General features: G+C 40.1%; 1 protein-coding gene across 3 annotated transcripts in view; it reads left to right on the top strand.

Moving 5' to 3' along the window:
• ltn1 (listerin E3 ubiquitin protein ligase 1) overlaps positions 1–24311 on the top strand; it is a 151855-nt gene that overhangs the window by 23484 nt on the left and 104060 nt on the right. For all 3 annotated transcript variants that reach the window (XM_060833496.1, XM_060833494.1, XM_060833495.1), the window contains exons 5-9: positions 6857–6909; positions 13098–13278; positions 14152–14325; positions 15621–15811; positions 19437–19584. In XM_060833496.1, coding sequence (XP_060689479.1) covers positions 6857–6909; positions 13098–13278; positions 14152–14325; positions 15621–15811; positions 19437–19584 — 747 coding nt within the window. The remainder of the gene's footprint in view (positions 1–6856; positions 6910–13097; positions 13279–14151; positions 14326–15620; positions 15812–19436; positions 19585–24311) is intronic.

The raw sequence follows: 24311 nt of genomic DNA, 5'->3' as shown, positions 1-24311 counted from the left end.
GTGTTTCAATCCAACACACTGATGGGATGAAGGCCTTCTTTCTCTTTTGGCTGGCAAGGTCTTGTACAAAATAGGTTTGTGTATTGACAACTTAAGGTCCTGTGGGTATGATTCACAAATTGGTCCTAAGTTATGAACCTTTGGGAGACAAGAAATGGAAAATTAAAACAAAACTAACTTCATCGTAGCAGACTATTCCAAAGTGATTCGGTTAATGGCATATTCTAATGACAGCAAAAAATTTTTATGATCATCGAAGAGTCCTGTTGCAGTTCTGAAAGCAAAACATCTTTTTAGATTAGATTAGATTACTTACAGTGTGGAAACAGGCCCTTCGGCCCAACAAGTCCACACCGACCCGCCGAAGCACAACCCACCCATACCCCTACATTTACCCCTTACCTAACACTACGGGCAATTTAGCATGGCCAATTCACCTGACCTGCACATCTTTGGACTGTGGGAGGAAACCCACGCAGACACGGGGAGAACGTGCAAACTCCACACAGTCAGTTGCCTGAGTCGGGAATTGAAACCGGGTCTCAGGCGCTGTGAGGCAGCAGTGCTAACCATTAAGAGTCGTTTTTGGAGGATTCCAGACACAGAGGAATTGCTCATCGGCAAATTCAAGAATTTCCATAGAGTTAGCTACATCAGAAACCCCATGATAAGGCAGGATCTTAATGAAACTTACAGAGTACCGAGAGGCCTGGATAGAATGGATGTGGAGGTGTTTCCACTAGCAGGACAGACTAGGACCTGAGGGCACAGCCTCAGAGTGAAGGGATGACCCTTTAGAACTGAGGTGAGGAATTTCTTCCATCAGACAGTGTGAATCTGACGTATTACAAAATTTAGGAAATATTCTATTCCCCCTCAATTATTTTAAGATCTTTTGATTAATATTGCTGTTTGTTTTGTATTTAAAATGAATTTAATTTTGCTTTACATGAGTCTATTTGCTCTTTATGCAGTTTCAAATAACTTTTGAGCAGCAAACCAAAAGCTGTGAAAACATTTGAATCCAGTGCCATCTGTTGACAACAGTATACTTTACAGCAAAACACCAGTTGACAATGAGCCAAATATCCCAATGATCAGACAGTTATTGGAATAATGTAGATTCATGTGAAAATTACCTATGACTATTCATCTTGTATCATATGGTACAGAATTAGGCCATTCAACCCATCGAGTCTGCACCATTAAATGATCATGGCAGATATATTTCTCAACCCCATTCTCCTGCCTTCTCCCTGAAACCTTGATCCCCCTCACAATCAAGATCTTATTTATCTTTGTCTTAAATACACTCAGTGATTGGCTTCCACAGCCTTCTGCTACAATGACTTCCACAGATTCACACTGTCTGGTGGAAGAAATTCCTCACCTCAGTTCTAAAGGGTCATCCCTTCACTCTGAGGCTGTGCCCTCAGGTCCTAGTCTGTCCTGCTAGTGGAAACACCTCCACATCCATTCTATCCAGGCCTCTCGGTACTCTGTAAGTTTCATTAAGATCCTGCCTTATCATGGGGTTTCTGATGTAGCTAACTCTATGGAAATTCTTGAATTTGCCGATGAGCAATTCCTCTGTGTCTGGAATCCTCCAAAAACGACTCTTGATGTCAGAGAATTCAAAGGGTTCAAAATCTATTTAAAAGTAGCACTGGAATTGGAATCCGAACCTACTCCAACTTCTTGGTAACTAGTAAGCTAGTTAACCCCTGACAAACCATTGATGTCCCACCAGACATGACCCTGCTAGAGATAGTTAAAAATAATACAACACCAGGTTATAGTCCAACAGGTTTAATTGGAAGCACACTAGCGTTCGGAGCGACGCTCCTTCATCAGGTGATAGTGGAGGGCTCGGTCGTAACACAGAATTTATAGCAAAAATTTACAGTGTGATGTAACTGAAATTATACATTGAAAAATTGACTGTCTGTTAAGCCTTTCATCTGTTAGAATACAGTGATAGTTTCACAAAACCTTTTTTTAAAATGTTGCATTCTCGGGTTAGCTGTTAACAATGGTGATAGCTAGACAATATGTTGAAGGTGTTGGCCCCCTATCTATGCCATGATGTTTAGATTGATTCTAATCTAAAAAGTGAGATAACGGAGTTTTACATAAATTCATGCAGTTTTTGAGCTCAGAGTTCTACATGAATGCATGCAGTTTTTGAGCAAAATACAATGTGACTCTGCAAGTACGAATTCACCCCACAAAATATATGTGTGCATGTGGGTCTTTGTTTGTTTGTGTGTGTGTGACTGTCTGTCTGTCAGTCTGGGGTGGGGGTTGTGAGTGTGAGAAAGTGTGTGTGTGTGTGTGTAGTGAGTGCAGAGTGTCTTAAGTCTGTGAGGGGGTGCATGTGAGAGTGTGGGAGCGTGTGAGTTTACAAGGGTGTGTGTGTGTGTGTGTGTGTGTAGTGCAATGGTGATCATCTGTAATGTCCCTGTTGAGGCCCTCCCTATAGGTACTGAACTTCGCTATCAGCTTCTGCTCGGCCACCTTTCTCTGCTGCCTGTCCCGAAGTACACCTTGGAGGACTCCTTCTGAATTTCAAGGTTGTGGCGCCTGATGTAGAGTTGGTGCATGAGATGATTGAGGAGTTTACGAGAGGTGCAGTGGCAAAGTCTCTCTGCAGAGTCTGCGGAGTCCACACTCACAGCCTGCACACAGGATACATCAGTACAATTATTTGACGTTGCCAAACAGAGAAGGTGACAAAACTACACCACGTGCATTCATGCCAAGAACAAAAAAACTGGGGAAACTTGGCATTCTCACCAGTAATAGCAAAGCCTGCCCTGGAACCACAGTAGACAACATTATCACTGCGGGGAAGTCTATTGTCAACTTATCGGACCACACTGTTCGACCGGAAGAGATTGAAGTCCTGACCAGAGATCTCAACTTCTGCCCCACCACCAAAAGGGACTCGTTGGTTCTGGCAGCAGACACAGGAGTTCATCTGACGAATGAGACTCCAGGAATTCTTTCAAGGTGCTGGCAGTGATCCCACTAAGCCCACTAATGAACTGGAACAGTCATCACAGGGATCTGTAGAGGAGCGACCAAAGAAGGTGTCAACATGGATCCCACCAGAGGGCCACTGCCCTGGGCTTGACATGTATGCTCAAACTGTCAGGAAATATATGTTCATCAGCCGTACCCACAAGGTAGAGCAAAACATCACCTGTTCACAACGCAATGCCGTCCAGGCTCTCAAAACTAATCACAACATTGTCATCAAACCAGCAGATAAAGGAGGAGCCATTGTCATTCAGAATAGAACAGATTACTGCAAGGAAGTGTACCGACAACTGAACAACCAGGAACACTACAGGAAACTACCAGCTGATCCAAACAAAGAACACACCCGAGAATTAAACACTGATCAGAACTTTGGATCCAGTCCTTCAGAGTTCCCTACGCACCCTCATCCCACATACTTCTCGTGTAGGCAACTTCTACTGCCTTCCAAAGGTACACAAAGCCAACACACCGGGATGTCACATCGTGTCGGGCAATGGGACTCTGTATGAGAATCTCTCCAGCTATGTGGAAGGCATCTTGACACCTATTGTTCAGGGGATCCCCAACTTCTGTCACAACACTATGGATTTCTTACAGAAACTCCGCATCCACGGACCAGCCGAACCGGGAACATTCCTCATTACAATGGATGTTTCCGCACTCTGCACCAGCATCCCCCACAATGATGGCATCGCGGCAACAGCCTCAGTACTCAACACCAACAACTGCCAGTCTCCAAACACCATCCCACAGCTCATCCGCTTTATCCTCGATCACAATGTCTTCACCTTTGACAACCAATTCTTCATCCAGCCACACAGAACAGCCATGGGCACCAAATCTGCACCCCAATATGCCCACATTTTTATGCACAGGTTCAAACAAGACTTCTTCTCTACACAGGATCTACAACCAACATTATATAACATGTACATTGATAACATTTTCTTCCTCTGGACCCATGGCGAGGAGTCACTGATAAAACTACACAGTGACATCAACAAGTTTCATCCCACCATCAAACTCACCATGGACTACTCTCGACTATCTGTCTCATTCTTGGACACATGCGTCTCCATCAAGGACCACACTCTACCGCAAACCCACAGACAACCTCACAATGCACACTTCTTCAGCTTCCACCCAAAACATATTAAAACAGCTATTCCCTATGGACAAGCTCTACGCATACCGATGAGGAGGAACATGACGGACACCTGGAAGTACTCAAGGATGCCCACACAAGAACGGGGTACGATGCTCAACTCATCGACCGCCAGTTCCGACGCGCCACAGCAAGGAACCATAATGACCTCCTCAAGAGTCAAACACATGCTGCAACTGACAAGGTGCCCTTCGTTGTTCAGTACTTCCCAGGAGCTGAAAGATTACGCCATGTTCTTTGTGACCTGCAATACGTTATCAATGAGGATGAGCACCTCATCAAGACCTTCCCCACACCTCCACTACTTGTCTTTAAACAACCGCCAAACCTCAAACAGATCATTGTTCGTAGCAAACTGCCCGACTCTCAGGACAACTCCATACAACCCTGTCACGGTGGACGCTGCAAGACGTGTCAGGTTGTGGACATAGTTACCACTATTATGCGTGGGAACACCTCCCACCTTGCACGTGGCAGGTACTCATGTGACTCAGCCAACATTGTCTATCTTATACATTGCAGGCAAGGATGCCCTGAGGCATGGTACGTTGGGGAAACCAAGCAAAGGCCACGACAACGGATGAATGGGCACCGCATAACAATCAACAGACAGGAGGGTTCCCTCCCAATTGGGGAACACTTCAGTGGTCCAGGACATTCAGCCTTGGACCTTCGGGTGACCATCCTCCAAGCTGGACTTCAGCACAGGCAGCAGAGAAAAGTGGCCGAGCAGAGGCTGATAGCGAAGTTCGGTACTCCTAGAACTGATCACCATTGCACGCCACACACACACACACACACACACACACACACACTCACATGCACCCCCTCACAGACTTAAGATACTCTGCACTCAATACACACACTTTCTCACACTCACAACCCCCACCCCAGACAGACACAAAGCACAGACAGACAAAGACCCACATGCACACATATATCTTGTGGGGTGAATTCGTACTTGGAAAGTTACGTTGTACTTTGCTCAAAAACTGCATGCATTCATGTAGAACTCTGAGCTCAAAAATGAATTTATGTAAAACTCCGTTATCTCACTTTTTAGATTAGAATCAATTTAAACATCATGGCATAGATAGAGAATGCAAGGGGCTAGCACCTTCAACATATTGTCTAGCTATCACCATTATTAACAGCTAACTTGAGAATGCAACTTTTTTTTAAAAAGTTTTGTGATTTACACATGAAAGAAGTGAAACTATCACTGTATTCTAACAGATGAAAGGCTTAACAAACAATCAATTTTTCAATGTATAATTTCAGTTACATCACACTGTAAATTTTTGCTATAAATTCTGTATTACGATCGAACCCTCTACTATCTCTTGATGAAGGAGCGTCGCTCCAAAAGCTAGTGTGCTTCCAATTAAACCTGTTGGACTATAACCTGGTGTTGTGTGATTTTTAACTTTGTACACCCCAGTCCAACACCGGCATCTCCAAATCATGACTGCTAGAGATAATACTCCCCAGCTCCACTTCCTTACTGGGCCTGACCAACCCCTCCCCACACCCCAATACAACCTAATCCTGCCAGGCCTGCAATCCTGCTGAACCCAACAAACTCTGTCACAGACCAAACACCGCCCCTGACCTACCATAAACACTTGTACTCAACTGATACCCTATCCACTCATTCACTTTGCACAATACTCACTTGGCACACAACCTCCTTTTCTACACATTGTCTACCCTGTACCCTCAACTTTCCTCAGTCATTGTCAAAGTACATTTAACCTCTGAAGTACAGCAACAGGTGTTTTAAAATAAATGGGATATGTCATGGCCTGTATCACAAATTCTGAACTAATTAAATTTATCTTTGGTGTATCTGGATGAATATATTGAGGGCAGGCGAGGCAAAGAATCTTGGCTGGAAAAATTGCCAACAGTTAAGTGGGTGACTTTAAAGAGAATTGCCGTTGCTTAAGTATGTTCCAATTTGGGCCAGTAAGTCATCAACAAATTGTATTCTTTTAGTAACTTTGACATGGAAAAAATTCCCAAGACACATTAACAATGCCAATCAATTAGACAAAAGTGGATGCTGAGGCAAAAAAAGACCAGTTTTTCTATATCTTCATTCACTGCAATACATACTCAGTTTATTAACTAGGAATTAGGATCTATTCAATTAGGAGGTCTTTGCTAGCAGCTTATGACTTATTAATTAATATTTTTCCCCACCTCTTTGGAAAATGTCTGTTTTTTTCACTATTTGGTGAATAACATAAGACTGAAAGAGAGCAAGTATATAACTTGTTAATTATACAGTAGTGGCCTATGCTGCTGAACCACCAAATGATGCTACTTTTAAGTGTGAAGTAGAATTAGTTTCTTACACATTTATATTATTATGTAATGATAGACACAAGCAAGCCTACCAATGTGAAAGTAATTACTTAACATGTATAGAAATTCTCATTAAATTGTGCATTTTCACTTCAGTTCCACCTAGATAGTTCAATCAATGGTGTCACCAAGACATGATATTTCAGAATAAAAATGAAAAGAAATGTCTTTTTTTTGAGTGCTGTTTTGAAGTGTATGTACATTTTAGCAGTTACAAGAACAACTATTTAAATTTATTTGGAAGAATGGTACAAATGACATTATTTTGTTTCACAGATCATATGTGATTACATCTTGAAGGAAACTCCAGAGACCCTCAGTGATCCACAGTAGGTTGGAGACAGTTTACATTGAAGTATTTAGGAGTTTGACAATAATGACATTGAGGATGTATTCTGACGTTTGAACAGTCTCCCAAATGCATCAAATTCAATTATTGTGACTTAAAATGCAACCTAACCATAATTCCAATGTTATTCATGCTGAAGCAACTGCTATATATATAAATAAATGCTAAATACATATATGCCAACATTGCAGAACTGTTGTTTGGGATGCACATGAGAATTGCATATGGACTATCAGTCTTGTGTTTTGACCTAAAAGTTTAACTGCAACTGTAACATCTCAATGTGAATCTGAATGTGCATTTTCAAAGGAATGGCGCACTGCAATTGGAGTGTGTAGTCTGCACTGCATGTTTCTATAGTACTGATATTTAGAAAGCACCCATGAGAAATGGCTGAGCAGTTTCCTCCTTTAATGTCGCAGACGTATTCTTGACAGGACCAGATCACCACCTTAATGGTCTTGGAGCATGCTGATGGAATCAGCATACACTTAAGTGTTTAATGTCGACACTAGTTTGGTCAAGTTCATCAAATGGATGATGGCTGTAAACCGAAAGGCGTTTTGTGTGGTGAAATAGTCACTATGTTACAACATGTTAGAACATCCATCTCCCTGCCACCAGCAAGTGAGATGTGAGGATGATAGATATTGTCACAGTCAGCTGTGAGATAGTCACTGACTGTTATTGTCTTGGGAGACTCACTGTTTGGGAGGGCATTGGAAGAGACAAGGCAGTATGTAAAGTTCAGCTGGCTTGGAAAAGAGCACTAAGAAAATAGAGGTAAGCAAATCCTGCCTCTGGTGAAGCCGCTGCCTTTATCTGCAGCAAATTTGGCAGAGACTGCCATGCCACAATGAGCTTCCGGAGCCACCCAAAGCATAAATCATTTCAAATAGAAATCTGCCAAAGAGAGTGCAATGGTCTGTCCATGCAATAATCTTTTCAGCTGTGAGGTTATTGTTTAATTGGACGTTTTATATCTTTGACTGTTTTGGCGACTTCAATGTATCTCATTAAAATTAGCCTTCTAGCACCACTACTAATCAAATGTTCCCATTCTCAAAGATGCTGGAATCCAGCAAAGTACAAGTAAAGCAATTTCAGGCATTTTTAGCCAGAAGTGCTTGTTGAATTATTCAATTCTGCCTCCTTCTGAGGCCTCAAGTGTCACAAATATTAATCTTCTTTTCATTTAATTCATTCGCATGATGTCAAGACGCAGTTGGAGGCACTGGATGTTATAGAAGCTGCATGCCCTGACAATATCCCCGCCATAGTGCTGAAGACTCATGTTCCAGAACTAGCCATGTGTCTAGCCAATCTGTTCCAATATAAATACAATGTCAGTGGGGAAAAAAATGCCAAGGCATGACTGATCCACGAAAAGGAGGACCAGTTCAATCCATCCAATTATTACTCCATCAGTGGCCTCTCAGTTATCAGTAAAGTGATGTGGACAGTTTTGATCTTTATACTAAAGAATGGATACATTTGCTTTAGAAGTAGTTCAGGCATGGATCATTTGTTCGATTCCTGGGATGAGGAGTTACCTCATAAGGAAAGGTTGAGCACATTTGGACCTATACCTTGTGGAATTTAGATGAATGAGAGGTGATATTTTTAAACATTGTAGGAACAAATTTTCCAATAACCAGACCATTATAATGCCAGTGTAAGTTGGAATTGTGCAGGGGGACACTGCAGAATCCCATCACAATGTAGGTGTGAGGAAATTGAATTTTCTGTTGGGTGGATAGAGCCCCCCCCGCCCCCCCCCCCCCCCCACCGAACACCCTAATTTAAATCCGAGACTTTGACAAGTTCCTGTGCAATTAGATAAAATAGGAAAAGTTAAATATGAAGTCTAACTCCTAAATAACTATTCATCAGATCCCATATTTACCACACACTTCCCCTCGACTATGTCTCACCCAGAACCCAATGTCTTGTTTCAGATGGATGCAATGTGGTGCACCATGCTGTCGATGCAACAAATGTACTTTTGTTGTTTTCATGTTGTAGCGTAAGACTCTGGATCCTGTCTATAGCTTTCTCAGCATTGGTCAAGGCAGTTTCCCAGTTTTTCTAGAATTGGATCTGAATTGAGATCTTTCTGCTTAACTTGCTTTGAATCATATGCTGACCCTCTTCAAATTTGGGACAGATCTCCTGTTCTTATCATTTTGTTTGCTGGAAGGAAAGCCTGTTTATTGAATTGTTCTGAGATGTTTATCTTATGTTTCATAATGGTGGACAAATGGTGGAATCACCTACTCATTCACAATGTCAATTTTCTGCACCACGGTTTTCCACTTGGTTTATAACTTCACCCTCCCTTCGATTAACAGCTTTTAAAATTTTCTGAACTGTTTAGTCATTCTCTCAGGCCTTTCTCAAGATGATCTCATTGTTAAATCAAGGCTCTTGCCCAACATTTCATGATTTCATGCTTGTGTCGGGTCAAACGCCTCTTTTGTTGGCATGGTCATATGACAAGTTTGACAAGTTCTGTTCTTCCAGAGTAGGTATGGCTGCTTGGTTTATCAATGTCATTGTTTTGTGGGATTTACTATTTCTGGACAGGAATAGTTGAGGTCTTTGACCTAACTGGAATTTTCTGTAATCTGAATTTGACTCACTGCAATTTCAATCTAAATGTATTATTCATGATTATTTCAGAAAATATGCCACTTGATATTTACAAATGCTGAGGTTTATTACACTGGTTTCGAGGTTCAAAATGTATAGAGGCAGTAGACAAATTTGCCCTTCAAAGCTCTCTAGATGCTCTCAAAACATCAATAATGGGATGCCATTGAAAGAAAGAGTCACCTCTATGCATGGGAGAGACAAAATAATGACAGCATGCATGTGCGATCTAGCTCCTTATGCATGCAGTGACTTCATAATGCTAGCAGTCACTATGACCTCCATCTTGAACTGGGACAGAGAAGAATGACATGGCTTTGAAGACTAACAGCATTTGTGATTAAGCACCCCCATTGCAGTCCTTTCAGGGAAATATCTCAAAGCTTTCTGCCTCATCATTACCAAGCTCTTAATCTGGACACTCTCAATTCACATTCTTTAAATACTTACCTTGTTTATCTATATATTTATACAGAATTCACTAATAGTGATTGATTTATAGTGTGAATGTTGCTTGTATTTGGAGACAGTACTGAAGATCATCTGGTTCTTGGGTCCAGAGCATATGACATCAAGCAGTGAAAACAAACATGTCAAGATGCTTCTAGGTTTGGTGCTAGTTCAGTTTATTACAGGAAACAGTGGCAGAGTAGTTACCTTAATCAACTGAAAAGCCACAGACCTGAATTAGTGATCAGAAGAATACAAGTTAGCTTCCCGTGATAGAACTTAAATTCAGTTAATTAAATAAACTGGAACATTATTTAAAGAGAGAATCCATTGGGTGAGCAACTTTTGTGGAAAGAAATTATCCTTGCCTGGTCTGTTCTAAATGATATTCCAAACCAGTGTCAATGCAGTTGAGTTTTAATTGCCCTCTGAAATATCCTAGTAAGACACTCAGCTGTCTTAAAGAAGGCAGCTTGCCTCTAGTTTGTCAGAATCCCGTGGATTGTGCAACAGGATATGGCATTATAATATTGACACGTGGTTAGAAAGCTATTTTGATCTGATTAATTCTTGGTTTGAGTTTGGATGAACTGTTGTACATAATAGAATCAATTAACTACCAACTGACTATATACTTTGGTTTTATGCTCACAAAGGAGGACACAAATAACATTTTAGAAATACTGGGAAACACGGCATTTAGTAAAAGGGAGGAATCAAGAAAATTAATGTTAGTAGGGAAATTGATGAGATTGAAGGCAAATAAATCCCCAAAACCTGATAATCTACATTCCACAGTACTTGAAGTGGACGTAGAAATAGTGAATGCATTGGTGGAGGTTTTCCATGCTTCTATAGACTCTAGAGCAGTTTGTACAGATTAGACAATAGACACTAGGTGTAGGAGTAGGCCATTCAGCCCTTCGAGCCTGCACCGCCATTCAATATGATCATGGCTGATCATTCCTAATCAGTATCCGCTCCCTGCCTTATCTCCATAACCCTTGATTCCACTATCTTTGAGAGCTCTATCCAACTCTTTCTTAAATGAATCCAGAGACTGGGCCTCCACTGTCCTCTGGGGCAGAGCATTCCACACAGCCACCACTCTCTGGGTGAAGAAGTTTCTCCTCATCTCTGTCCTAAATGGTCTACCCCGTATTTTTAAGCTGTGTCCTCTGGTTCGGCACTCACCCATCAGCGGAAACATGTTTCCTGCTGCCAGAGTGTCCAATCTTATACGTCTCAATCAGATCCCCTCTCAGTCTTCTAAACTCAAGGGTATACAAGCCCAGTCGCTTCAGTCTTTCGGACAGCCAACTGATTGGCTGACAGGAAGCAAGGAGTAGGAATAAGTGAATCTTTCTCTGAATGGCAAGTAGTGACGAATGGGTACTGCAGGGATCAGTGCTAAGATTAGAGAGTAGCTAATGTAATCGTGCTTGATAAATCCACTGGAATTCTTTGAGACTATAACTCATGGAGTTGATGAGAGGGAGGTAGTGTATATGACTGATGTGGGCTTTCAGAAGGCTTACGACAAAGACCTGCATATGGGATTAGCGTGTAAAATTAAAGCACATTGAACTGCGAGTTGTTTGTTCAAATGGACAGACAAATGATTGGCTGACAGGAAACAAAGAGTAGGAATAAGTGAATCTTTCTCTGAATGGCAAGTAGTGACGAATGGGGTACTGCAGGGATCAGTGCTAAGACCCCAGCTATTCACAACATATGTATGAATGATTAAGATGAGGGAACTAAATTCGCTGGTGACACAAATCTGGCTGGAAAGGTGAGAAGTGAGGAGGGTGCAGAGATTCTTCATTGTCATTTAGACAAGCTGAGTGAGTGGGCAAATGCACTATTATGTGAATAAATGTGAGGTTATCCACTTTGGAAGTAAAAACAGGAAGGTAGATTATTATCAGAATGGCTATAAATTGAGATGGGGTAATATGAAATGGGAGCTGGGTGTCTTCATATCCCAGTCACTGAAGATAAGCATGCAGGTGCAACAGGTGATCGTGAAGGAAAATGATGTCCTTCATAGTGAGAATATTTGAGTATAGGAGACTGGATGTCTTGCTGAAATTATACAGGGCCACATGATGAATATCATATGCAGTTTTGGTCTCCTTTTCTGAGGATGAGTGTTCTTCTTAGAGGGAGTGCAGTAAAGGTACACCAGTCTGATTGCAAGAATGGCAGAACTGACATATGAGGAGAGGTTGAATCAGTTAGGTCAGTATTTGCTGAGGGAGAAAATGAGGGTGAAATCTCACAGTAACCATTAAAGTTTAAAAGGACTAGACAGGGTAGTTACAGAAAGGATATTACTGAAGATGGAGGAGTTCAGAACCAGGTGTCACAGTCAAAGGATATGGGGAAACACCATTTATGAGTCAGGTGAAGAGACATTTCTTCACCCATAGTGTGAGCCTGTGGAGTTCGCTATCACAGAAAGCATTTGTGGTCAAAACATTGTTATGATTTCAAGAAAGAGTTGGATAGAGCACTTGGGGCTAAATGGATCAAAGGGGATGGTGGAAAAGTTGGATGATCATCCCTGATCATAATGAATGACAGAGCAGGCTCAAAGGGCTGAATAACCTCCTCCTTATGTTTTCTATGTTTCTTTGTAACCTTTATATTCTTGTATTTGTACTATCTTCCTTACATAAAGAAATCCCCCAAAAATTTCATCACAAATTCAAAAGTTAATTTTCCTCCATGATGGCATTACCTAATAATGGAGTTAGTTAGAATGGGAAAGAAAGTGAGTCTCTGAAAATCATGAAGTAGTCATCTCAGAAATATTAAAAGAACCCTTGCAAGTAAAAAATTATTTTTATCCCTAATGGATAGCCATAAAGGGTGGAATACCAAAAGTAAACATTAAATGATCACTCTTCTAAATGCTGTATTGTAAGTATGCTAACAATATAATATGTTTTTGAGAAGTGTAGGTAATATTCAGATAATTTTACTGTTTTATTATCTAATGACTGTAATATTGCATGTGATTAGCATTCATTTACAACATAAATTGGTGTTCAAACCTAGAAGTGTTCCAGAGGAAGAAAGGGAAGAAAAATACATAAGGATTGTCACAAGTTCACTTCTGGCTCTGAAAAAGCTACTTGACCTTCTCCCTGAAAATGAGAACATTGTCCTGAAGAACAGACTATTGGCTATTCTATCACAGTCCAAGTTCTGGAAATACAGCAAGCACAAAACCCCACAGGTTCGGCTTAACCATTCTCTGGTATATTAAACGAAATCATTAATTATTGCAGTAATTTAACAAATATAATTTTACCTATTACATGAGAAACTGAGCCCCTCAACCTTGTGAAACTTCTCTAATTTAAAGGTTTTCCAAATTTTTATTAAATAGTGGTTTTCCTATTCATAAAATGGTTGTTTTAACAATTCAGTTAAAAGTCAAAGGATGCTGGAAAGTTGTAGCACTGAATTGCTGGACTTCTAATCTGTACCCCTTAGCTTTGATTTAGATAACCTATGGTGCAGTGATTGAACATGTATCTTTTGACAACAACGGTTCTTGGGCAGAGGGAAATAGCAGGACTAGTTCAGCCCACAAGTTTGCAATAAACAATGCCCAAAGTCCAATTTGCCAATTTTGTATGACAGCTTGGCAGGAGGAAGAAACATGATGATAGTAAATGAGATTTGAGAAGAATTTGTCACTCTTGTTTATAAATATTATCTAAAACTGTTACATCAGAACATTGTTTTGTGGAGACTTTATCTTGCCAAAATTAATCCTTCAATTTATTCCTAATTGTAAGCTTTACTTTTAGAACAGTCAGTTGAAAATAAGATTGGATTTTCAAAGAATGTAGGATAACTGGGGGAAATAAAACTCCCTGATACAGGAAAATTGATTGTTTATGAGAATTTGTGTCTTGTTTTATAACCTTCATTCACAATAATATAACCTGATGGTGGCATGGTACATTTTATTGACCACTTGAACTTTGCAGATCAGAATTAACCTTTTGGGATCCAATGAGTACAAAGCATTTATATTAATATCTTTATGGAAATGGTGAGGTTCTAAAACACTTACAATATTTTTTTAAAAATTTGTTAGATCCGCTCAGCTTTCTTTGAATTGATTATTGCTTTTTGCCAATACTTGCCTGAGCTGATGAAATCTGAAGCTGCACGAGTGTGTCCCGCTGTGCTACTGAATATAGATGACATGGATCCAGTCGTATGCCCTTCTGTGTGGGCGGCAGCACTTTATGTGCTCACCTGTATTGAGGTAACATGAAACTTAAAATCAACAATTCAGGCATACAAAGTATTATTTTATTGATTTTTAAAAATGCATTGCATTATATTATTGTAAAATAGCAAAAGAATGTTTGTGTTAATGTTTTAGTGAAGAAATTTTGGTGTTCTATTTTCAAACAAAGATTAATTATTTAAGCTGGGACTCTGGAATTCCCACTGAATCAATGGGTTAAAGTAATTTATAATAGGGGTTTCATTTAGTTTGTAGTGAATGAATTGGTTTTATTATGGTAGCAGTACCCCTTGGTTAGGTGGAGAAGTTTGCCATGACTTTTTCTTCTAATCATTGTCTGATAATTCCTGTTAGAATTAGTCTGTATGTCAGCTGACAATGGTATCATGTTCAGTTTTGGCACTTGTGTTTATCTCAGGCTATGGGTACCCTCTCTAGCTCTCATTTGAACAGTGGCCATTTGTGGAAGTATCAGAGGATGTTTATTAAACATCATCCTGACAAAAAGAGATGAGAAGAGGAGCTGTGAAAAATTACCCAAACAAAGTCTATTCAAGTTTGCTTTCCTTCTCTTCTCTCTGAGATTGCCCAAAGTGAGGATGTTGCTCAGATCATCTTAGGTAACACTAAAATTTGTTGAAAATAAAGATTGTCCCAGTTTTTTGTCAACCTTGGGTGGATCCTTAGCTGAAAAAAAGAACATTGAGTGGTTTGTAACTGAAGACAACAAAGCTACAGTTTCAGAATAAAATGTTCAAGTTTTTTTTTAAAAATGGTGATAGATCAGGAGCATATTTGGTTTTGATTGAAATACTTTGTTATTATGCATTTGTTCAAATGGCACAAAAATACATACCCTATTTCCTATCTATCCTTGTTCTTGCCTGCTGATTTAGATTAAATGGAACAAAGTACAGGTTCAAAGTCTTGTAATCTGTGTTCTGTGTCACAGTCTGTCACGTTGCGTCTCTGAGGTCAGGTATTTATTTTTCACTAGTCATGATTTTATCAGCAATCTTCATAGCTACCATCACAATACAGATAGTTTTTATTATAAAAATTTAGATTTTGAAATGTAAGTAAATTAAGATAGGAGATGTTTAGTAATATCATTACAGATGCTTTTTCCTGAGATTGTAATAGCATTTTTCAATGTGCTTTTAAGATTAGTGCCATGAGGAGACAATGTCAATATTTTGGTATTCTGGTTCATGTGGTTGCAGAGATATTGTTTCCAGTGAATTCATGTTTGCCATCCAGTATTACAATATTTTAACAACACTGCTTTATCTTATTTACGGTTTTGTTAGGATTGCTGGGTCCATGTAAACGCAAAGAAAGGAATTTTGCCAAAGTTGTGGGCAGTTCTTAAAGAAGGTGGTCGTGGCCTGGCTACTTCTGTTTATCCAAGTCTTTTACCATTCATCAGCAAGATACCCGAAGAAGTAATTGGATCAAAGATAGAATTTTTCACCTTGTTCTTCAATACTGTTAGCGTGGGGTATGATTTGTTTAAAAATTTCAATCAACAGAGCACTGCATCATTATGTTGTTTAGCTATTTACAAAGCAGCCTGGCCTGGAGAAATTTAAATATTTTAAGTGGTGTTTTGCAAAGAAGTGTACGCAACTCAGAAAATAGATTTCTGGAAAAGGCAACACTGATTTTAAAGGATAATTGACTGGATCATTGATATAGCATGCTGCTATTTTGTTTCCAGTTCTGGGTTAAAGTTCAACATTGTCCTGTCTCTCTGTTTATCCTAAGAGCCCAAAATGAAATAAGCTAGGGTAATTTTAGCACAAAAAGTGACAGGTTAGTTGTGGCTTGCATCGTCCTTTATGCCACGCAGCCTTTGATAATAATGCATTAGTCCTGTCATCAAAGGCAGTGAAGATTTTGCACTCTGCTTTTGGCAGATTTATTTGTTTGTGTATATGAATTATGAGCAGGAGTAGGTCATTCAGTCTTAATAATTGTTCACTGATGAAGAGAATTAAAAAAAACAGCCTTCTCAAAAAACTCATCTCTTCACTCTCTTTTAAATGAGAGTTTAAAATTGGGTTCCCTACTCTCCCATGAGTACAAACAACCTTCAGAATTCACCTTGTGAAGTCCCCCAAGATCTGGCATGTTTGATTGAGGTAGTCTTTCATTCTTTTAAATTCCATTGGTTGCTGACCCAACCTGTACAATCTTTCCTCATAAGATAACCCCTTCATCCTGGAAATTGGCCGAGTGAAGCTTCTTAGCGCTGCTTCACATGCAATTATATCCTTTCTAATGAGAGGAAACCAAAGTACTCATATGTGGTCTCATCAACATCCTAAACAATTGTAGCAAGGCCTCTTAACTCTTATGTTCCATTCTCCTTGCATTTCACAATAAATTTCCATTTATCCTCCAGTCTACTTGCTCAACCTGCATACTAACTTTTTGAGATTCTTGTTTGAATTTCACAAACCTTATCTTGTGTATTAAATATTTGGGAAACAACCTATGGAAGTCCTTATGGAAATCCAAATACTTTGCATCTACCGGTTTCCTTTCATCTAGCCTAAAAGTTACATTGTCAAAAAATCTAAATCTGTCAATCCAGGTTTCCCTTTCAAAGCAATGTTGCCTTCAACTCATACTATGTTTTTTCCAAGTGCACTGTTAAGACTTAATCCTAGCCTCCAGTACTTTTCCAATGACTGGTGGTATGTTAATTGGCCTCTAGTTCACTGTTTTCCCCTTCTCTCTTTTCCTGATTAGGAGTGTTCAATGAGGAGTGTAGGAGGGTTTGCCAGAAGCAAAATGAGGCATATCAAACAATCAGGTGCCGATCTTTGAAGTTACAACAAAAGACTACTTACATGTCAAACAGTGTAAGCAGTTGCAAGAGACGAGGCTAAACAATTGCACAACTAACAATTCCGATCTAAGTTTTGCAATTCTTCCACATTCAGTTGTGATTGGTGATGGACAATTAACCAGATAACCAACGTGAAGAGGATTCACAAATATCCTCATCCTCAGCAATGGGGAAGCCCAGCATATATAAGTCATAGAAATCATAGAACACCTACAGTGTGGAAACAGGCCATCAGGCAAAACAAGCCCACACCAACCCTCCGAAGAGTAACCCACCCCGACCCTATTACTCTGCATTTACCCTTGACCAGTGCACCTGACCTATACATCCCTGAAACACTATGGGCAATATAGCATGACCAATTCACCTAACCTGCACATCTTTGGATTGTGGAAGGAAACCGGAGCACCTGGAGGAAACCCAGGCAGTCACCCAGGGAGAATGTGAAAACTCCATGCAAACAGTCGCCTGAGGCTGGAATTGAACCTAGGTCCCTAGCGCTGTGAGACAGTAGTGCTAACCACTGAGCCATGCAAAAGACAATGCTGAAGCATTTTCATCCATCTTCAGCCAGGGATGGCTAGTGAATGATCAGTCTCAGCCTTCACCTCAGGTCCCCAGCATCATTGATGTCAGCTTTGAACCAAAGCACTCCTTGTGATTTCAATAAATGGCTGGAGGCACAGTATAATTCAAAGACCATGCATCCTGACTGAATTCTTGTAATAGGTACTGAAGATCAATACTCCAAACAGACCTCATTCCGAGACATGCTGTTCCAGTGCAGCCACAAATGCTGAAATTTTCCAATGTGTAAAATTGACGAGCTATGTCTTCGCACAAAACTCAGGACCCATTCACCCTGATGGCTGTTGATGGGCCATAATCTTGGAAATGCCCTTTTGGCAATGGGCATTCCTACACGCAAGGAGTGCAAACAGCTCTCCACAACCTTCTCTAGAGCAGTAGGATCTCTGTATACCATGAGTGAATTAAAAAAAAATCTGATGCCCAGCCTGATGGGAATGTCGAAGAATCTAGGTCAGCATGAAAAATCATAGCCAGTGCATGTACTGGGTCTCTAGTGGGTTTTTTTGGAACTCTGCGAGGTAGGCCATCAGATCCTGGGGATTTTTCAGATATTAGTCCCTTGAGTTTCTTAAGTACTTTTTCTTTGCTAATAACTAATTATTTTAATTTCGTACTCTTAATAGTCCCTAGGTTATAATATATTTCTGCTATCTAACCTGTATTTTACTGCAAAGATGAGGACAAATGTATCTGCCATTTCCTCAGTCCATGATAGTTTATTTTGTCTGTGCAGCTAAGGGATCAACATTCCTTTTTGTTATTCTATTCCTTTTTATATAGTTATAAAAATCTTGCAATCTGTTTTTGATATTCCTGACTCCTAAACACACTCTGTACCTTTCCCTTTTTATCATTGTTCCCTATTGTTATTGAATTAACTTTACAGTATAAAAGGAAAAAAATAGGTCAGAATACAAAATTATGCACTTAGAATTGGAGGTGGCTGAGGATTTAAACACAATACTGGGGAGAGCAGAAAGTCAGACCATATAGAAATGTCACATTACTACATTGAGCTGAATATGAGAGCAGAACAGCCCTTGCTACTATCTGACCGGTGCTCTGCCATATTGCATATATTGTAATGTTCAGAAAAGACAGTTGGACCTGTTTCCCACCTTTGTTTTTGCTCCACAAGAGCCTCAATCTGAGCCTGCTAATGTAATAATCCATTTATTCTTCCTTGTGTCTCTTCAACTATATAGATATGTTTCATCCTGATTACTCCTTGTGATAGTATAGTCCACATTCTGATGTCACTGGTATATAAGCCTCTTTTGAATTTCTTACTGGATCATTACATCTGGAAATGTGCATTTTAGCCACATCACCTAAAACTGAAATGCTACTCGTAACCAAAACAGTACTTAGAGATTTGTGCATTTTACTGAATTTAATGAAATGAAGCGTGGTAGTGTAGCAAATTGAAACTTGAGTATATAATGCCTTTAGCTGTTGGAGAATGCAACTTCATTCAGTACTTCACAGGTTGCTTTTTCTTACCCCATCTTTGAAGTGAATGCCAAAGGAAGCGGACAGATTCCTTACAGAAAATAAAGAAACATTTGCAAAAGAAGTGGACTTGGATTGCACTTCAGAGTTTACAATTTATCTGAGATAATTTAGGGAACTAATATCTCCTGTTATTTTAAAAAGATGTCCTTTTATTTTTGATTAGATTACAGAGTGAACGTGCCTTGACGAGCTGCAGTGAGAGTTCAGCAATTGTATCAGCATTCATGGAATGCTTATGCTTTACTGTGCACCAAAATCTTGGAAACATTGAGGATCACCAAAAACTCCAACAGATGCTCATAAATGAACAGGTATATGAAAAACTGAAGGAAACGTTTCTTAAAAATACTGAAAATTAACTTGCTAAAGTTGAAAACAAAAAGGGATCTGGAAATTGGAATCTTTTATCCATTGATTAGCACTTTTACACATTTTAATGTATCAATCCACCACAGGTTTTCATTTCTTTGAGACATTTTTCTTATTCCATTCTCTTTTAGTGTTTCCTTGAGAATTGCAATATCCTTAACTCAGGGAATAGGTGTATACCCCACTTAACTACAAGGAACAAACACTGGTATCTTTCCCTTTCATCTAGTGCATCCGGTCATTGATGCTTCCCAATACTAGGTGAAGTTGGTAATTGACAATGTGGAGGACTATTGTCACAAACCTGCAGCCAATGATACATTTGTCATAGCATGCTGGGAAACAATAGACAGCTTCGTGACTTTTGAATTTGGCTTTCATGACTCTTTAAAATTCATCCTTGACTTTAGTTTTGTTACAAATGCAAAATTTATGAGATTATGGGACTAAATCTTTAAGGTAAAATAAACAAAGGACTGGTAAGGCAACCTGCTCTACTTTGGTGTTTTTCAACTTGGTTGCTCAAGGAAGACCCAGGTTGATTTGCTGGGAAGAAGAAGGTTCTAGATATTAACATATATAGATAATGGAGAGTAGTTGTGCCACTTATCGGTCAATTCTCATGGAAATGCTTAGAATGTCAGCTTTATAAGCTTTTGTACTTACAACTGCCAGTATAATTCCAAGGTAGAATGGTCTAAGAGGTCTAGAGAATAGTTAACCAGCATTTTTGCTTTGATGCTTGATCCAACTGACGCACTTTGCAATAGAGACAGTCTTTGGGATGGCAAGTTCACAGAAAATCATTATTATATTGAGTTACAGTTTCTAAGATATCACTCAACCTCTTAGGCACAAAACAGCCTGAAAGAGAGACCCAGAAAAGTAAAATGCTTCCTTTATCAGTAAAGATAAAAGTAGAAATCTCACAATGCCAGGTTACAGTCCAATAGGTTTATTTGAAATCACAGCCCCAATGCTCCAAAAGCTTGTGATTTCAATTAAACCTGTTGGATGTTGTGAGATTTCTGACTTTGTCCACTCCAGTCCAACACCGGCACACCTACATCAAAGGTAAAAGTGACAGGAGGACCTTTTTTCTGCAGTCGAGTAGCAGTTCCCTTCCAAGGCTGTGATTCATATAAAGGCCACCTACTGGTGGTGCATAAAGTACATGTAAGCAAAAAGAAAGCCAGGATCATTGTAAATGATGGAAAGCAGTAGCCAGTCTCAGGAAGTGTGCATTTAGAAACGTTCTGTTTTTTTTTGAAAAAAGTGATTTTTAAAATAAAATTAAATGCACAAAATGGAGAAATGGAGGCTAGCTCCTCTGCTCCCATTGCAGGCCTCCCAACTTTTGACCCTATTCACACCAGAGTCCCAGCCCTGACTTTGCTTTCCCAAACTCCACATCAGCAGTGCATGTACTGATGATATCATTGCTGTGTACAGAATGCAGTTATGTCGTAGGTGCTTTGTGTAACTTGTCCTCATGACTATGTTATGCATGTGAGGTGGTCAGTTTAGTGTTCTGGATAATCACACCTAATTACTGAATTTGTTTACTCACTGTTGCTTTTGGTTTGTTACCGTAGAAATATGAAATCTTGAAAGTCTCTGTGTGATCCACTGAGTTCCTGAAAATGCAAATATCTTGTAAAAATTAGTGGTTTCTAGGCAGATTATAGCAATATTTATGATTTTTGCATTGGTCAATAGCCAATATTTCAATTAGATGCGAAGACTATTGTGCCAGTGTTACTCATCAGAATGGTCTGCTTTTGACCATACGGTAAGCTTGCTTGTCATAGAGTCATAGAGATGAACAGCATGGAAACAGACCCTTCTGTCCATGCCGACCAGATATCACAACCCAGTCTAGTCCCACCTGCCAGCACCCGGCCCATATCCCTCCAAACCCTTCCTATTCATATACCCATCCAAATGCCTCCACCACATCCTCTGGCAGCTCATTCCATACATGTAACACCCTCTGCATAAAAATGTTGCCCATTAGGTGTCTTCTATATCTTTCCCCTCTCACCCTAAACCTCTGCCCTCGGGTTCTGCACTCCCCGACCCCAGGGAAAAGACATTACCTATGTACCCTATCCATGCCCCTCATAATTTTATAAACCTCTATAAGGCCACCCCTCAGCCTCCGACGCTGCAGGGAAAACAGCCCCAGCCTGTTCAACCTTTCCCTATAACCCTGGCAACATACTTGTAATTCTTTTCTGAACCCTTTCAAGTTTCACAACATCTTTCCGATAGGAAGGAGACCAGAATTGCATGCAATATTCCGACAGTGGCCGAACCAATGTGCTATACAGCCGCAACATGACCTCCCAACTCCTGTACTCAATACTCTGACCAATAAAGTAAAGCATACCAAACGCCTTCTTCACTATCCTATCTATCTGCGACTCCACTTTGAAGGAGCTATGAACCTGCACTCCATGGTCTCTTTGTTCAGCAACAAAATGAGAAATGGCAGATGGAATTTAACTCAGATAAATGCGATTTGCTGCATTTTGGGAAAACAAATCTTAGCCGAACTTACACACTTAATGGTAAGGTCCTAGGGAAAGTGTGTAAGTTCGGCTAAGATTTGTTTTCCCAAAATGCAGCAAATCGCATTTATCTGAGTTAAATTCCATCTGCCATTTCTCAGCCCATTGGCCCATCTGGTTCAGATTCTGTTGTAATCTGAGGTAACCCTCTTCGCTGTCTACTACACCTCCAATTTTGGTGTCATCTGCAAACTTACTAACTGTACCTCTTATACTCACATCCAAATCATTTATATAAATAACAAAAAGTAGAGGACCCAGCACCGATCCTTGTGGCACTTCACTGGTCACAGGCCTCCAATCTGAAGAACCACCCTCCATAACCACCTCTGTCTTCTACCTTTGAGCCAGTTCTGTATCCAAATGGCTAGTTCTCCCTGTATTTCGCGAGATCTAACCTTGCTAACCAGTCTCCCATGGGGAACCTTGTTGAACGCCTTACTGAAGTCCATATAGATCACATCTACCAGTCTGCCCTCCTTAATCCTCTTTGTTACATCCTCAAAAAAACTCAATCAAGTTTGTGAGACATGATTTCCCACACACAAAGCCATGTTGACTATCCCTAATCAGTCCTTGCCTTTCTAAATACATGTACATCCTGTCCCTCAGGATTCCCTCCAACAACTTGCCCACCACGGACGTCAGACTCACTGGTCTATAATTCTCTGGCTTGTCCTCACTATCCATCTTAAAAAGTGGCACCACGTTATCCAACCTTCAGTCTTCTGGCACCTCACCTGCGACTATCGATGGTACAAATATCTCAGCAAGAGGCTAAGCAATCACTTCTCTAGCTTCTCAGATACGCCTGATCAGGTCCTGGGGATTTATCCACTTTTATGCCTTTCAAGACATCCAGCACTTCCTCCTCTGTACCGTGGACATTTTGCAAGGTGTCACCATCTATTTCCCTACAGTCTAGATCTTTCATATTCTTTTCCACAATAAATACTGATGCAAAATACTCGTTTAGTATCTCCCCCATTTTCTGCAGCTCCACACAAAGGCTGCCTTGCTGATCTTTGAGAGACCCTATTTGCTCCCTAGTCACCCTTTTGTTCTTAATGTATTTGTAAAAACCCTTCGGATTCTCCTTAATTCTATTTGCCAAAGCTATCTCATGTCCCCTTTTTGCCCTCCTGATTTCCCTCTCAAGTGTACTCCTACTTCCTTTATACTCTTCCTTTATACCTTGCATATGCTTCCTTCTTTTCCTTAACCAAACCCTCAATTTCTTTAGTCATCCAGCATTCCCTATACCTACCAGCCTTTCTTTTCACCCTGACAGGAATATTTACTTTCTCTGGATTCTCATTATGTCATTTCTGAAGACTTGCCATTTTCCAGTCGTCCCTTTACCTGCGAACATCTGCTCCAATCAGCTTTTGAAAGTGCTTGCCTTATACTGTCAAAATTGGCCTTTCTCCAATTTAGAACTTCAACTTTTCGATCTGGTCTATCCTTTTCCATCATTATTTTAAATCTAATAGAATTATGGTCACTGGCCCCAAAGTGCTCCCTCACTGACACCTGAGTCATCTGCCCTGCTTTATTTCCCAAGAGTGGGTCACGTTTTGCACCTTCTCTAGTAGGTATGTCCACATACTGAATCAGAAAATTTTCTTGTACACACTTAACAAATTCCTCTCCATCTAAACCCTTAACACTATGGCAGTCCCAGTCTATGTTTGGAAAGTTAAAATCCCCTACAATAACCACCCTATTTTTCTTACAGATAGCTGAGATCTCCTTACGTTTGTTTCTCAATTTCCCTCTGACTATCAGGGGGTCTATAATACAATCCCAATAAGGTGATCATCCTTTCTTATTTCTCAGTTCCATCCAAATAACCTCCCTGGATGTATTTCTGGGAATATCCTCCCTCTGTACAGCTGTAATGCTATCTCTTATCAAAAATGCCACTCCCCCTCCTCTGTTGCCTCCTTTTCTATCCTTCCTGTAGCATTTGTATCCTGGAACATTAAGCTGCCAGTCCTGCCCATCCCTGAGCCATGTTTCTGTAATTGCTATGATATCCCAGTCCCATGTTCCTAACCATGCCCTGAGTTCACCTGCCTTCCCTGTTAGGCCCC

Source organism: Hemiscyllium ocellatum, chromosome 12, assembly GCF_020745735.1.
Source record: "Hemiscyllium ocellatum isolate sHemOce1 chromosome 12, sHemOce1.pat.X.cur, whole genome shotgun sequence".
NCBI classification, from domain to species: domain Eukaryota; kingdom Metazoa; phylum Chordata; class Chondrichthyes; order Orectolobiformes; family Hemiscylliidae; genus Hemiscyllium; species Hemiscyllium ocellatum.
Note: the sequence above shows the minus strand (reverse complement) of the source record. Positions and strands in the feature narration are given on the sequence as shown.